The sequence below is a fragment of the Mercurialis annua genome, linkage group LG2 (assembly GCF_937616625.2).
Source record: "Mercurialis annua linkage group LG2, ddMerAnnu1.2, whole genome shotgun sequence".
Classification (NCBI taxonomy): Eukaryota; Viridiplantae; Streptophyta; class Magnoliopsida; order Malpighiales; family Euphorbiaceae; genus Mercurialis; species Mercurialis annua.
In genome coordinates, this window is record NC_065571.1 from 41887661 (window position 1) to 41905147 (window position 17487).

General features: G+C 29.6%; 2 protein-coding genes across 4 annotated transcripts; one reads left to right on the top strand and one right to left on the bottom strand.

The window, feature by feature from the left end:
* Window positions 1-2233: 2233 nt before the first annotated feature.
* LOC126669813 (uncharacterized) lies at window positions 2234-3069 on the bottom strand. Of its 2 annotated transcripts, none has more exons than XM_050363375.2 (2): window positions 2573-3069; window positions 2234-2429 (listed from the first exon to the last, which is right to left on the bottom strand). In XM_050363375.2, exons 1-2 carry the CDS (start codon window positions 2987-2989, stop codon window positions 2427-2429), a joined length of 420 nt encoding a protein of 139 aa, XP_050219332.1. In that variant the 5' UTR covers window positions 2990-3069; the 3' UTR covers window positions 2234-2426. The 2 variants fall into 2 exon arrangements, with proteins under 2 accessions (XP_050219332.1, XP_050219331.1); XM_050363374.2 differs by having other exon boundaries at window positions 2234-2426; window positions 2573-3068.
* Window positions 3070-13896: 10827 nt separating this feature from the next.
* LOC126670509 (protein FLX-like 1) lies at window positions 13897-17019 on the top strand. Of its 2 annotated transcripts, none has more exons than XM_050364260.2 (4): window positions 13897-14590; window positions 14684-14844; window positions 15978-16063; window positions 16685-17019. In XM_050364260.2, exons 1-4 carry the CDS (start codon window positions 13944-13946, stop codon window positions 16775-16777), a joined length of 987 nt encoding a protein of 328 aa, XP_050220217.1. In that variant the 5' UTR covers window positions 13897-13943; the 3' UTR covers window positions 16778-17019. The 2 variants fall into 2 exon arrangements, with proteins under 2 accessions (XP_050220217.1, XP_050220218.1); XM_050364261.2 differs by having other exon boundaries at window positions 15981-16063.
* The last annotated feature ends 468 nt before the right edge of the window (window positions 17020-17487 follow it).

The window sequence follows — 17487 nt, forward strand, 5'->3', positions numbered from 1 at the left end:
GTGAGGTGTCACCTGACACCTAACATGGACTGACATGAAATCAGAATTTGTTCAGTCTGACATTTGAAAATCGCTGCCACGTCACCCTTTTTAAACAAAAATCGGCGATTTTGGGTCTTAGGGGGTTTTGTGAGCGCCGCCACAAAGATCAGGGGGTTTAGCGCCCGTTTTTAGACATCAGAGGGTTTAGCGCCCGTCGCCCTTAAAGTCAGGTGCCATGGGTGATTATTAGCCTAGATCCATCCTAAAAAACACAAAAACTTTAATAAAATTGTGCGTCCCGTTTCGGAAACCGAAAACTTTTAAAAACTCTCGGAAACTCATAAGAAAATGTTATGGGGCGTTTGGATAAATAGAAAAAACTAGACGATTGTAATTTTTTTAAAAAAATTTATCATTAAATATTTTTTTAATCAATCACCCATAATTTTTTGTTATTCACATTATCTACGATAAATCTTATCTTCTTATTTTTTGTTGGGTTTAGTTATGTTTTATTTAATTTATTAAATAAATGTATAAATAGAATTTAATATATATATATATATATATGATTTTATAATTTTTAATATTATAAAAATATCCCTATATTTTTATTATTTACCCCTTTCTCCCACGTTTCGTGTCATTCATTTTATAAAAATGAATTTTTCTGTGTTCATTTTATGTCGTTTCTGTTTCCGTTTCCGTTTCCGTTACTGTGCTACTTAGGACCCGTCTACTTATCGAGCGTTGAAATCAGAACAAGTCTAGTTGAGCTTTACCAGAATTTGGATTGTATCATCGTATCATGAGTTTATATTATTATTTCCAGTTATTAAGTAACTCACATTTCGTTTTTTTATACTATAAATTGTTTTATATGCAAAATATTTTCAAAACCGTTGTTAAATTGTTATGCATTAATTGAAACGGACTACCTATTGGGCATCAATAAGATGTGTACACTAGTATTGATCATTTATAAGGTACGTGATTTGGAGTTATCATGATTATGTTTGATTTTGGTTGGAGATACGTCTCATGATAATGAAGGCGCCCATGGTAAATATGTCTTCTAAGACTCATAAAGTTGTGAGAGGTAGTTAGGGATCAATTGGACTCACAGACACGATATTTGGATATTGATCTTATGATATTTTTATTGATATATTTTGTGGAATAGAGTTCCAATGATTATATGTAACGTTAGATAAATGTTTGAAATAGTTTAACTTATTAATTGTTTATAATGATATGAGTTTACTCAGTTTCGACCGATTCGTGTTGGTTTTTCCATTTTTAGATTTTATCGGCCGTGGGCACAGTTTCACTTTCAAATTCTTCACCTCCGAAGTTTTTAAGTTCAAGTTTGTCATAGTAAAAAACAGAATTATTGTCACTATATAGCACAATCTTTAGTGTTTTTTTTTTAATTTAAGCACAAACTAATAGCACGTCTCAACTAATAGCACAACCTTTCATTATGTGGCATATATAACATAAATGTCTCAAACAACATCATTTTAACAAAATAATAAAGCATAAAATGCATAGTGGGTTATAGAATGAAAATTTTATAAAGATTGTGCTAATGGATGAGACACTTTTTAATTTGTGCTTAAATAAAAAAAAAGTGAAAGGTTGTGCTATATGGTGATATTAATATTATTAAACAAATAATAATAAAACTCTAATATCTGGTCTACTTGCTGGGAAATGAAACAAATTTTCAGTGTTTAATATTCAAAAAAATTATTTTTGCCGTGTTTTCAGAGCATCAATTTCAATAAGAATTTAAAGTCCGAATAAATGCTAAATAATTTTGATTAAATTAAAAATTGTGCAACAAAAATCACCAAAATACATTAAAAATAATTATATCTTCAAAACGGAAAAATTTATTAAAAAGTTGAAAGAAAATAAAATAAAAATATAAATACAAAAGCGAATGAACGATGAATTTCGGTTTAAAGCCGGGATACCACTATTTTTCCCACCTCTAATAAAAATCAGGTCTTGTTGAGAAGTTGTTTAGCGAAAGAAACAAGAGAAACGGAGCACTAAATATATACTCCCTCTGTTCTATTTATAATTTTTTTTTATTGTTTTTTACATATATTAAAAATGCATAAATATTTTTTTATATTTTGACCTTATTAATTGTGCCTTGAAATTTTACATATCATTATTTGTCTTGTAAATGTGTTTAATTATTAAAACAAAAAAAATGAGAAATTAAACTAAAAGGTAGTATATCGAAACTTTTTAAACATAAAAATAACAAAGAAATTTTTTAAATGGAAGAGGAGGAGTACGCGTTTATATGAAACATATACAGTAGTGTCTTTGAATTAATAATACAACCATCACTACAACTTTCCAGTTGCCAATTGAAGTTACAGCAAATCTTTGAATGTTCTACTTTGAACAGCACCTGGATTTTCCTACTTGCGCCAACAAAACAAAAACATGCATGCATGTCAAATAACGAAAAAGTTTAAACAACGATAAAATTCTTCAAACGAAATTGCTAAACTATCTGATCAATAAAATGAACATGTAAAATTAAAAAGTGGAGGAAATGAATGACCTGAGATGACGAGTACTGATGAAGCAGTCCACCGGTCTGATCATACAGAATAAGTCCACTAAACCTAGGCAACTCACATTTCTCCCCCATTAATATCGGCCTTTGCCACACTTCTGCAACTGAGTTCTGGCTCTGCCGCGCCGTGACCGGAGACCGACCGCCACTACTGCCTATCTCCTCCCATCTATTAGAGTCACTCCACCTCATTGACTCCATCAATATCCTCCTCACTGTCACCCACTTCGTATTATTATTATCTGTCACAGGTGACTCGACAAATATTTTTCTGTTGGTTTTTCTTTTGAGTATAGTTAGAGTGCATACGCCTATAACAGCAAGTGCACTGCATACAAATACGAGCAATGCTTCTTGTGTTGTTACCCTCCATTTGTCCTCTATTTTCCACAGTGCTTCCATTTCACTTTTGACTGGTTTTGGTTTTATTTTTGCGTTAATTTGTGATCCACCGACTAGCCGTTAGAGAGTATATATGTGCAAGAATTTTAAGCCTCACATGGGATCTACCGACTAGCCGTTTGAGAGTATGTTCTCACCGAACCTTATAATAAATGAGTCTCATCACGAGGGATGTGAAGTCGCAATAAAACCTCATATACATAGACTATTATTTGTTAGGGATAATTACTAACCTCTAGAACTCATTCTTTCATTTTTTTTCTTTTTTAAAAGTCAATTATACATTATTTTTTTATTGAGATTGGCCAATGTTTAAAATAATTTTAATAATTATTTCCAATGTTGTGATGCTTGATCGCACACGCCGAACCGACATTTCAATCACGGTTAGAAAAAAACTCGCATGAAGAGATGGTTAGTCCTGCTGAAAATTTCAGAACCGAATGAGTGTGTTGCGACAGGACTCGTAAATTGAATTAAGGATTACGGATGAAATTCTGTGAAATATAAGTAATTTCAAGACTTAAGAGGTTTATGTGAGAATTTGTAAAAATACAAAAATTAAATATCTTAGAGAATTAAAGTGAAATAATTAGACACGATAAGGTAGGGGTGAACATTCGGATCGGTCGCAACCGAACCGACAACTCCTTAGCCAAATTTATGTTCGACCGAATAACTAAAACCAACTGGATAAGAAATTTTAACCAAAAACTGCACCAACCGAATAAAAAATAATCAGAGCTAAACCAACCAAATAGGTCAGTTAATTCGGTCGGTTCGATTATTTAGATTATTTAAAATTCAAACCGAACATATATTCAAAAAACCAATTTTTTATATTAAAATTGATCGACCTAACCTAAATTTTAGCTGAACTGAATCAGTTAATTCGGCCGGTTTTTTTTCCGCACCCCTACGATTAGGCTCCTTTATCAATTTTATATACCAAAAATCTAGCAATATGCTTAAACTACAAATTGATTGATTAATTAAATAAATAATAATTAATGATTTGTAGACACTCATAACCCTAGATGATTATATTAGCGTAAACCATAACATTGGCGATATATTATATATATACATCTTTATCATTAATTAAAGCGAGAGATCACATATATAATTGAAGAAATTACACTGATGCAGCCCTTTACCTTTGATAAATGATAAGCAGCTCTTAATTCAAAAATCTTAGCACACGTATCAAATCAAGTCTGAAAACAACAAGATCAGTAAATTCCAGTTCTATCGTGTGATAGCCGATCAAAACAATGTTGTCTTCAATCTTATCAACACAAAATGATCCATGTCTTCAAAACGGTAGTTTTGAGGAACCAATTCAAACCATCCACATCGCATAAGTTATGTATATATTTTTTTTTTTGCTAAAAATAACAATATATAAACATATAGGAAAAAAGACCATCTTATAAAGATGATGAACCAATCTTAAACAAAAAAACTAAAAGTGGGCTTCGCGGCTACTATTGAGCTATCTAAATACACGTTCGTTTAACAAAATAAAATGCTAATGTGTAACAATTTGCCAAATGAACAGTAACAATATAGAACGATAATATTTAAAAAAGGAAAATTACTTACTTATGGTAACGATTAAAATAATATAAATATTACCTGGAGTTTGTAGAATACGTAATTGAAATGTTGGGATCATTCAGGACATAACACACCATCTCGTACCTGGTCATTTAAATTAAACAATAATATAAAAATCTAATTCAATCTTACCTGATAGTAGAAGCGTTCCATCAATTGACGACGGATAGTAAGGAGTGCTTGGTAGTCCCTTTTTAGAAATATATGTCCTAAAAAATAAAACACAAACAAAAAAAATATTTGCAATTATAATTTATAAAATTAATGACGTAAATACACCCATAAAGGGGGAACTAGGAATGAAAAAAAATTAGAAAATATTATCTTCAATGGTATTTTATAATCATGTACAGTGAGAGGCAAAAGGCATCAATTATATATCCACCGTTTGAAATTGCTTTGCCATGATTAATCCATCTTCACATGTGTCCAAGAATCCACAAGACTTGATCAGATTTGAAAAGCCAGTCTATGATCAGATTCGAAAAGCCATAGTGTAGTTGAAAGCTGCATGCCAATGGCCAGTTGGGGATTGCAGTATTACCCATAATAATTTGTTGAATAGCAGTAGAGGATTATATAATAGAATTTTTTAATTTGATCGACTAAATTTCCATATTTCCAAGAGTTTAGGTATTCACTTTATTATCCTTCTTGTGTGTCATTTATTTGCGTTCATTTATGTAAGTATGTATGCCAGCACCATTTTAATTCTACAATATTGGCATAATTTTATTTATCTAATTTTATTTTTTCAATATAGGACATTGATCCATTATATAATTTGCAGCATAGCTATCATGAAAACATCCCAAACGACTAACCAAATTTAACCAAACCAAAAATTAAACCAAATAAAAATAAATAATAATTAATTAATAATTAAAACTCATATATAAATTAAAAAAATTAATATTAATATTAATTTATTTTATTTAATAACTAATAAACACATAATTAATTTTTTACTAAATAAATTAAATAAATAAAAAATTGTAAAATTCAAACAGACATCCAAACTTGCCGCCATCGAGACCTGCTGCCTCCAAGACTCGCTCCACTGAAACCCGCTGTCAAGCAAGAAGGAGCAGGTTTGCCCTGCTCCTCCTTGAGCGGTCAGTTTCGGTGGTGGCGTGTATTGGAGACGGCGGGTTTCGAAATAATTAAAGTTTATTTTAATAAAATATAATTTTAAATTAATTTTAATAAATTAATTTTTTTAAATTTAGTTTGAATTAAATTTTATATAAGTTTTTAATTAATTAAAAAATATGAATTATTTTAAAATCTTCTTTAATGTTTATGTTTTTTATTATATGCAATACATTTTGATTTTGTTTAATAAAAATTAAAAATAATTTTTTTCTCTAATGTGTCGCTTAGTCAAAGATACTTGATGAAATTTATATATTATATTAATAATAATATTTAATAGTAATTTATTTATAGAGAAAATTACTCAAAATGTCAAAAACGTGGTCCCCATTTTTGCACAACACCTTTTATTCGTAACATTTATATTTTTACTATTTTTCTCTAATAGTTTATACCCACCACTTTTTTCTTACGTGTCCTATATTCAAAAGTCTAAAAAACTACTTTTTCAAAAAAAATTATTTTCCTTTTTTTTGCTGACGTCGGCAACTAACGCAAATATCAGCGTGCGTCAGCAGGCATGATGCGCGTGTCAGCTATGCTAGCGCGTGAAGAGATACACTTGGTGCACCTATTATGTGAACAGGTGCACCTAGTAGTTATACCTTTTAGAAAATATTTCTATTTAATTATTTTTATTTTCTTTTTAATTTATATATTTATATATTTATTTAGACTATATCAAAAATTTATATATTATATATAAATTTAAAAATGAAAATTGTAATATTAATTTTAATTTTAAAAATACAAATATATTAAATTTAAAAATATAACATTAATTTTAACTTTAAAAATATAAAAACACATATACACAAATAATAAAAATCTAAAAGATATAATTTTATGAACTACTTACCGGATACATCTCCAGTATATATATGATATATCTCTAATACCTATTAAATAAATATTCGATCGTTCGAACCCTTTTTCTTGTATATATATATTTATTTTAAATTTTGTTACATATACATCTTTGAAATGTATCAAAAAATTTATTATACATATTTGATATATTTTATACATGATAAATATATATTTTACTCAATTTGTACACAATATACACATTTTTTAAATGTATTTAATAGATACCTTGCTGATATATAATTTATATATGATAAATATTTTTTTTAAAAAAATTAAATAGACACATCATTGATATATAAAATTATATTAAATATACATAATAAATACATCTATGATGCAATATTAAACATGATAAATAAATTATTCGTACATCAAACTCGTGTTCGGTATATATCAACAATATTTATTCGTACATCAAACTCGTGTTCAGTATATATCAACAATATTTCCGATAAATAATTTATAAAATTTTATATTTTTTAAATTGTAAGTGTATTTTTATATTTTAAAATATAATACATTTATAAATTTAAATTAATCATATTTTTAAAATTTATATAAATAATTTTCTGATATATTTTAATTAGTTGTTACATAAATAAATTATTTTTTATTTAAAAAAGTATACATTGCCATGCTAGTGCACGGTTTATAAACTTGCACTAGCATGGTGCATAACAGTGCACCCGCTTTACTGGTGCACTGTTCCCGCGTCAGCAGGTTTGACGCATGCGTCAGGCCTGCTGACGCACGCTGACATCAGCAAAAAAATGGCGAGAGTAATTTTGTTTTTAAATAGTACAAATATAACAAGTTCTATTTTTTTAATATTTTTGTTACTTTCCCTTATTTATAGCTAACTAAACCTAATAAATTAAAGACAAAGTAACAAAATATTCACAAAAAGAAGAATGTCCTTATATTTGTATTATTTAAAAAAAAAATTACATTCACCACTTTTTTACTGACATCATCATGCGCCAACAGACGTGACGCGCACGTTAGGCCTGCTAACGGGAGAACATGCTAATGCACTGTCATAAACAGTGCACTACCACAGCAATGTTTATTTTTTAAAATAAAAAATAATTTATTTTTATAACAACTAATTAAAATATATTAAAAAATTAGTTATATAATTTTAAAAATATAATTAATTTTAAATTTACAAATATATTAAATATAAAAATAGATAAATATACAATTTAAAAAAAAGTAAAAATTATTTATCGGACCATTGTTGATATATACCGAATACGAGTTGCTGTACAAATAATTTATTTATTATGTTATATATATCATGTAAATTATGTGGTAAAAATGTAAATACCATATATAAATTATGTATTAACGATGTATCCATTTAATATATTCAAAAACAATTTTATCATGTATAAATAAAGTATTAATGATGTATCTATTAAATATATTTAAATATATCTATTGCATATAAATTCAGTAAAAAATATATTTATTATGTATAAAATATGTATCCAAAATGTACCAAATATGTATAAAAAATATGTAATACATGTAATAATATTTTCGATATGTCTCAAAGATGTATCGAATATGTATATGTAATAACACTTAAAAAATGTACAAAAACAAGAAAAAGAGTTCGAAACGATCGAATATTTTCGATATGTCTCAAAGATGTATCGAATATGTATATGTAATAACACTTAAAAAAATGTATAAAAACAAGAAAAAGAGTTCGAAACGATCGAAGACTTACAAATATTTATCGGAGATGTATCATAAATGTATATGGTAAGTAGTTCATAAAATTATATTTTTTAGAATTTTATCATTTGTGTATAATGTGTTTTTATATTTTTAAAATTTTAAAATTAATATTATATTTTAATATTTGATATATTTAAAATTAAAATTAATATTATAATTTTTATTTTAAAATTTAAATATAACGTATGAATTTTTTATATTATCAAATATATATATATATATATATATATATATATATAGATATAAATATTAGAAAAAATAAAAACATTTCCTAAAAGGGGAATGTAACTAACAGGTGCAACTGTTTACGCATTAGCAAATCTGGCGCACGCGTGCGTCAGGCCTGCTGACGCGCGCGTGCGTCAGGCCTGCTGACGCGCGCGTGCGTCAGGCCTGCTGACGCGCGCGTGCGTCAGGCCTGCTGACGCGCACCGATATATATTAGTGTCAGTTGCAGACGTCAGTAAATAGAGGAAGAAATATATTTTTTTTAAAATGGTTATTTAGACTTTTAAATATAGAACACGGGAAAATATAGAAAGAAAAAAAAATGTAAACTATTAGAGAAAAATGATAAAAATATAATAAAAAAAAAATATAAACCTCACTAAATAAAAAGTGTTGTGTATAGATATTTTGAGTAATTTCCTCTAAATTAAAAAGTTTATTTTATTTATTGAAAAGTTTATTTTATTTATTCAATAATGATGTAATATCTGTTAAAAGTTTTATGACTATATCTATAATTGACATTAGCCAATAATTTTATATCATCTACTTTATGGTATATTCAAAATTGAAATATAAGTTACATTTTATACATATAAAAAAATTGTATAAATTATAAAATTATAAAAATATTAAATAATAACTAGGAGAAAAACTACTAAATTTCTAATAAATTTAATAGTATATTATTAAGTTTATATTGTTTTTGGTAAATATTAGGTTTCATAGTAATTTTTTAAATATAATTATTCAACTAAGAAAATAATGTTGGAATTTTTTATTATACGAATCATTTTCATAATTTTTATTAATTTAGTGTTATTGTAAAATTAATTTTAATATTTTAAGATAATATACTGAACCTTATCATAAAAAATTATTAATTAAATTTAATTACTTAATTGTTAATTTAAAAAAAATCTAGAAAGTAAATAAATCGCATTATCATCCTATCTATTGACTAATTTATTTATTTTAAAATAAATACAGCTATAAAAAATTATAATCTTTTTTTAACAATCTTTTTTTTAATGAAATTAAATGCTCTATGATCCTATTTTAAAGAATTTAAATTGCAGTGATTCAATTTTTATAAATAAATGGTATAAATTTTTGAAAACAAAGTGTATAAAATTTTAAATTAAAATATAAAAAAATTAAAGATGGAGCTAATGCAGATGTTATGTTTTGAAGGAAAAAAAAGAGTTAGCCAGTGGTATGTCCATTTAAATCGAACAGCGGTCACTCGATTAGGACTTTGTTATCTCACCTCAATAGTGGGACTGTTAATTCTCCGTTTTAACCGAAAAGTTTGAGATGAAAAACAAAATACAAACAAGGGTAATACGGTAATATATAAAGTATAATGGAGTCCGAAAATATAAAGGTCCGAGTAATAAGTGTTCTCTCTACTCCACTAACTCAAATAAAGAATAATAATATAAATATTTATAAAAGTTATTACTGACATTTTTAATTGATAATTTTTTTAAAATAAGCTATCTCTGACATTTATAATGGATAATTTTTTTAAAATAAATTATAAAAAAGGACAATTATAAAAGAACGGAGGAAGTACTAACCATTGTGCCATTGAAGGTTTCCAAACTTTGGAGGCATGAGAGTTTTTGGTAATTTGGACAGCAATAATCTTCAGCAGGCAGAGAAGCATTACTTCCAACTAACATTAACTGCAAAGAAAATTAAGATAAAGATATTACTAATTTAACATAGAATCAAGAGACACAACAGTATAACTAACTCTAGAATTATTATTAAATTTATTGATTTTCTCTGAATTTTGAAAACTTATTAATACTATTTTTTACTTTCTCTGAACACAACAGAAATTTTATTTATAAATCTAAAATACTAGAAAGAATATAGTACTAAATTTATAAATTAATAATAGTGAAAATTTGTTTAAATCAATGAATGAAAGAAATTAAAAAAGGTTACACATAATAAAGCATATATGTAGAGCAAAGTAAGTCCCATTGAAAACTAATTTTGGAATGCACTTCTTCAATCTCATTTATAGCAGAAGCACTTTGGGTGTTTGTATGATAGACAGTAAGCATTTTGTAACGTGTGAGCTAATTATGCTGCATGTAAACATTTGTTCAAAATACACAGAAAAAGTAGAAAAATTATTGCACACAACCGTTGCGCCATGTCATTCGTGCAACAAACCAATTATGCGTTAGCCATGTGGAAAATTGAATGATAAAAAAAATAAGTAATAATTAAAAGATTCTCTATCGCAAATGCTCATTGACTTGATGTAAAAATGACGTGGCGTAACGGTTGCATGGGATAAACAATCGAAAAAGTATGCACGTGTGAGCCAACTATGCTGCATGTAGTAACAACCAAACATTTGTTCAAAATACAAAGAAGTATGCAGTCGATAACTACGAGGAGGAAACTAAATTATTATGTCAATTACAAATCAAACGCTTGAATTTCTTAGTCAATTCATTATTCTAGCTTTAAATTTTTAATTAGTTTCGTAAACACCTAAATTTTAGTTTATTATAAACTAGTATGATACCCTCGTCATGTTTCGGGTAGTACGATTTTAAATATACAATACTACCAATATTTTACGCAAATTAACATATCAAGTTCTTTAGAAAAAAACTAACATATCAAGTGTGCAGTACTTACAATTATAACAGTTATTAATTATTAAAGATTATTAATTTTAAAAAAAAAATTATTTAAGATTATTGAATTGTAATTACTACAATTTTAGATTTAACTAAGGCAAAAAAATATATTTTCTAACGGGTTATAAATGTAAATTTTTGTAGATAGATAAAAATCATTAATAGCAAAAAGAAAAACAAGAATCACATTTACAACATCAGGTTTTGCATCATTTTAAACACGAACGTAGCATGCTTAATTCTACCATAATAAGCACACATTAATAGCCAAACAACCCCGGCTAAACTGTCAAACATGTTGTTCATCAATCGCTGCATAAAATTATAAAAAGTTAACCTTCAATAAAGTTGAGAATTATAAATTCATATTAAGCAAGGTATAAATTGAATTCAAAAGACATATTCTTAAATTGGAAAAACAACATTTATTCCTGCAAATAATTGAATGTTCAAATGTAGTGGAGAATCATTACAAATGATGTTACATTACTCTGTACTATTTTTTTAGTCTATTTTAGTATTTTTTTTTGCAGCATGAGTTGGTTTCAAAGACTGTCATTGGTTAGTTGTAGTATTCTTCGGGTTCTCGGCGAGAATAGTGAACAGTCGCTATCGTGATTCGTGAATAAGAAGTTGAGGTAATGATACAATTGGGCATCTGCTTATATACTTTCTCTATCAAACTCATCAACGAAAAGGTTTCAATGACAACAATTCACTCACTCAGCTAATATAATGGTCTGCTAAAATACAGGCTATATAAATTAACAAAACAAATACAATTACAAACACTTATTTTATATGAATTATATCACAATATAAGTTAACAAAGGAATATGATTCAGATTTTAGAAAGCCACAATCTATTTACAGTATGTTTTCAGGTTGAGATTTATAAAGCACCTCATAAGAAAGGAGTATATTATTAATGGTCATATCTCATTGTAATCTTTTGCATGCATTAACAATATATTAATGGTTTTCATGCCTCATTGGCAATCATATGTTCAGGCTTGCATGCATTAATAATATACGCCTTTTGACCCGTTAAACCCCTAAACTAAATTTAATGATCGCCCACGGAATTTCCGTCCAAAAAAAACAGACGCCGTCCAAGACCCATTAACTCGGGTGACAATTACCTAGATTGATTCAACAATGAAACGATGAGGATCGAGGATCTAAAAAAATCGAAAAATCGAGGAGAAGACCAAGAGGAAATAAATTGTAGGAGTCATTAATGTCATAATAGGTGGGAAAAACCTAAGTCCAAGGAGGAAGAGATCAATGGCATAAAATAATGCAAGTGGCGAAAGGGGCAATAGGAGAGTCAAGCTCCACAAGGATCATCACATTCAGCTCAGAAGAAAGAGCGCATGTCCAAGGACCACACAATGACGCCTTGGTGTTCGAAGAGATCATCAACAATGACCTAGTGATGAAGCTGCTGGTGGACGAAGGAAGCACAGTCAACTTAAGAACCTGGGGTGTATACAAAGGCATCAGCGAAGAGTTAGGAAAGCTTAAGCACTACCCGACGCCCATCATTGATGATACATTCCAGAATATTTGAATTTAAGGCCTTGGCAAAAATCCTATTCAGCCTAAAGGCTCGGCATATTTAATCCTAGAGTTCAGCAAGGGAGAAAGGATGACAAAGGAAATCAAAACCTAGTTCAGTACAATCGACATGCTACTCATACTAGGAAGGTCGTTCCCCAAATACATAAAAATTTGAGCTTTTTTTAAGTACTATAAGTTTTTTGTTTTACATGTGATGTAAAATTAAAAGAGTAAATTAATCCCCTATTCTAACTTTTTGGTATCTTTCCATACCTTGAAACCCTAACTAATCGTTGAACCAAATGTTATGGGTATAATATGTTATTTTTTCGTAGAACAAAAGCAACAATCTATTCTAGATCAGCATAAACGGTCCATACTAAAAATAAACAATTTCTTGAAACAATTTTAACAATGTTATATTTGAGGGCGTAATAGAATATTCATTTTCAAAAACATTAGACAATGTGTATTTCCGGATTTTAAGACAATAGTTGATTCTTGAGCTAAAACATAGAGATATTTATAACTATTTTTTAAATGAGTATAATTTTAGCATGACTTTAAGATGAAAGTATTTATAAGAAAAAATTAACCAATTTTTTAATAAAATGCTGCCCATAGTTCTATTTGTTAATTAGGTTTTGGAAGTAATTTTTTTTTAGAATATAAATAAAATAAAAGCAAATTACTCTAAGGCTTTCACATTTATTATAATTTACAGTTTGATACTTTTTATTTGAAAAATCAAACAATTTTATACTTGACTTTCATGCTTTTGTTAGTTTCATTAACAATTTGGTATTTCACTTTCAATTTCCTAAACGATTTGATACCTTATTTTCAAATGATTTAGTACCTCACTTATTAATTTGTTAACAATTTGATGTACAAATTTGACGGAAACCCTAATTATTTATATAATTAAAAATGAGATATCAAATTGTTTGATTTTGAAATAAAATGTACCAAACTGTGAATTAGAACAAATGAGGAGAACCTCATGGTAATTTGCTCATAAAATAAATTGGCCTAATTTGTTAGTGGGCTATGTTTTAAAGAACCGGCACTTCACCGTCACTTTCCGGAAAAAGAAAATGTCCGGTAGAAACCGTGGACAGCCTCCTCTTTCAATGAAAGGCATTCCACCACACGGCGGCATCCACGAACCACAACGCTTCGGCAGAGGCCTTGGACCTTTGCCGCCACCAGCGCCGCCGCCGCACCCATCCTTACTGGAAGAATCCCAATACGGATTAGATCATCATCATCACGCCAGACGCCTCCCTCCTCCTACTCCTCCGCACCACCGCCACCATCACCCGGCAATGATCGAGGAGCGTCTCGCCGTCCAACACCAGGACATTCAAGGTTTATTAGCCGATAATCAGCGATTCGCCGCAACTCACGTGGCCCTTAAGCAGGAATTAGAGGCTTCACATTACGAGTTAGAACGGATGGCTCACTTTGCGGACTCTTTGCGAGTGGATAAAGATACCCAGATGAGGGAATTGCATGAGAAATATGTAAAGTTGGAGACTGATCTTCGGGAGGCGGATGCTATGCGGGGCGAGCTCCATCTTGTTCGGTCTGATGTTAAGGAGCTTAATGGTGTGAAGCAAGAACTTACGGGTCGTGTACAAGCTATGACTCAAGATTTGGCTCGGCGTAACGCTGATTTGCAGCAAGTTCCGGCTTTGAAAGGGGAGATTGAAAACATGAAGCAAGAATTGAACCGGGCTCAGTATGTACTATGTAGTAACTTCAAGAAAATCTTTTTATTGATTAATGATATGGAGAATATGATTGATTGGTTTTTATTTGGTTTGGTTTGCAGAGCTGCGATTGAGTATGAGAAGAAAGGGTATGCGGAGAGTTATGAACATGGTCAGGTTATGCAGGAGAAATTGGTAGCTATGGCTAAGGAGTTGGAGAAGCTTCGGGCAGAGATGGCTAATGCGGAGAAGAGAGCTCCTGCTGTTTCTGTGGGAAATCCAGGTAGCTTGTCTACTTATTACCTTTTGTTTGGATTAATTTTGTTTTGTTATTCATTTGATGTAAACATGACCAATTATGCAAAACTTGAATTCATTTGAACCATAGGCATCATAGTTCGACCTCCAAAGTTGTGGACTTATGAAAAAAATGTATGAAATTTATACACTTGCAAAGTGTAAGGATGTGTCCACTCATTTTATTAACGCTTAGAAGGCAGAGTATAAGGTATGAATAAGCACATATATAGTAGGCGTTGGCTTCCTACTAAGGAGGTGACTACGAAATGAAAAAGGGAGAGGTCTATAAAAGAAATTACAATAACTGTGATGTATATTTATTATTAGCTTATGAACTTCTTGGAAAAACATAAAGAATCCAAAAATTGCTTCTAAAACTGTACATTGAATAAACTTTCAGGAATAAATGTCAAAGGAGGCATGTGGCTAGTTTTTAATTGTCATCACTGGCATTCTAATATCAATGTGATTTGAGAATTTGATTTAGAATGTCTAATTTCGCTTCAATATGTTCACATATAAACTTAAGGTACTTAACCAAAGGAATGATTGCTTAATAAGCACTCCCTTAGTTTCCATTAGTGTTCAACTGGCTCTTGCATTGTTTGGCTTCAGTTTTATAATTTTCTGGCTTGTACAGACCTTTCATTGTTTTCAAATTTTCTCCTTCATGCTCTATCATCTTGATTGCATGATAAATAGTTTCAGTTTTAGATTGTATAGTTAAAAGGGATTGGGTTTATTTGGTGTATTTATTCGGTTGAGGTTCAACTGTGTTTACTTGTGCTTTTAAGCTTCGAAACGTGAAGGACAGAATCAGTCAAATAAGCTTGTATGATCATCTGGTTTGCTGTTCAACTATTGTAAGAGCCAAGTTGTTTAGTTTCTCATTGAATTCCTCAATGAGTTCCCTGCCATGTCTACTTTTTCCAGATCAGATTTCGCATACATGGCGTATGAAACTTATGAATCATACTTCTAATTCTTTTTCTCTTTAGATCAAAAAAAAAAAAAAAAAATTCTTTTTCTCTAGGAGCTTGATATATCAAAAAATTTCTTACTTTTGGGTTCTGTCTCTTCCTCTCCTCAATTGGTTTTCTGAATATTTTATTTCAGCAGTTGCAGCTTATAATGCAAATTATGGAAATCCTGAAGCTGGTTACGCAGGGAATCCCTATCCTGTTGGCTATGGCATGTATCCTGTAAGTTGTCTTCTTTATGCAAGATATTATAAAGCACTGACATGGTTCGGGAACGGGAACTAACATGAAGCACGGTATTCTGTAAAAAAAGGACTCACGAGCACGGCAAATAAATTAAAAATTTAAACATATACGTATATATAAAAAAAGTGTTTAAATTGAAGAAATAAGAAAACAAATTAGAAGAAGAAATATTAAAACAAGAGAATTGAAGAGATCTTCATTTTTGTTATAAAAGAGAGGTCCATGTGGATGTTTTAAAGAAAAAATTAGAAGAGAGTTGCTTTTTGTTTTAAAAGACTCGTAACTATTTAAAAAACTCCCTTACCGTGTCCCCCTCCTTTCAACTGTAAAAATTTCTGGAAGAATTATTTCTCATGTGTCCCATATGTATTTCTGACGTGTCGCGTGTACGGTGTTCCCGAAGGGTCCCCTTGCACATGGCATTATGAGAAGTGTCGGTGCTTCATAGACATCACTTTAATCTGTCTACATGTCTGTTAGTGGTTAGATGTTTAGATGTTTATATTGAAGTATGCTATTTTCATTGATAGTTTTTATCTGGATTTGATGTTTATTTGATTGTGTGAGCGGTTTTGGACTTTGTTAACATACATTCAGGTGCAAGCAAATGCTGAAAGCTATCCGCAGTATGGAGTAGGACCTGGTTCTTGGGGTGCATATGATATACAGCGAGCTCAAGGACACAGATAGACAAAAACTCAAGTATGTAATATGCATGTCAAGTGCTGCAACTTACCGATTCTTGTTAATCATACTTTTGTTTAGGGAGACCTTTCATTCTTCACAGTAATGTAATTGTGTTCGAATATAATGATAGTTATAGTTCATAGTTTGAACATATTCTTATTGTTTTGCTGTCTTATAATGCAATTAATTGTATAAAATAATCCGTTCTACCTTTCAATCTAATCATACTATTTTGCGTTTTTTTTCTTGCCTGTTTGGAACATGAGTTTTTTGTCTTGTCAGAGAAAGAACATATCAGAAAAGGCTGGCTACTTCATAGAATATATTGAATCAAGTTGGTGAGATAAGTATTATAATGTTGGCTTCTTTGATTCATTTAAGTGAAATTTCTGGTATTTTTGAACCATAGTGGGATGGGAATAGGGTTATGTCATTATTTTTCATCCTTGCATTGTACGGTTTGATGCCATTCAGTTTGTTAGAATTGAGATTTCGTAAGGTTATATAGCAAGAATTTTGTGACCTTGTGAGCTTTGTTGACTCTGCATTATGCAGGTACAGTTCAATACAAGGCTTGGTTGAGTTTTCAGCTTACAAAGTTTTGTCTGTTATTATTAGGACATTGAAAGATTTTAATCATGTCCTCAATAGTTTTTTTAACTTATTTTCCTTAGTTAATTCTCCCTCCGGTCCATGATATTTGTCGCATTTGA

What these genes read in the sequence shown, in the direction of transcription:
- LOC126669813 (XM_050363374.2), bottom strand. Translation starts at nt 2,989, where the DNA reads ATGGAAGCACTGTGGAAAATAGAGGACAAATGGAGGGTAACAACACAA. An exon ending in ATCAGTACTCGTCATCTCAG is followed by an intron (nt 2,427 to 2,572) that starts GTCATTCATTTC and finishes TGGCGCAAGTAG; the next exon opens with GAAAATCCAGGTGCTGTTCA.
- LOC126670509 (XM_050364260.2), top strand. Translation starts at nt 13,944, where the DNA reads ATGTCCGGTAGAAACCGTGGACAGCCTCCTCTTTCAATGAAAGGCATT. An exon ending in TGTTTCTGTGGGAAATCCAG is followed by an intron (nt 14,845 to 15,977) that starts GTAGCTTGTCTA and finishes ATTTTATTTCAG; the next exon opens with CAGTTGCAGCTTATAATGCA. An exon ending in TTGGCTATGGCATGTATCCT is followed by an intron (nt 16,064 to 16,684) that starts GTAAGTTGTCTT and finishes ACATACATTCAG; the next exon opens with GTGCAAGCAAATGCTGAAAG.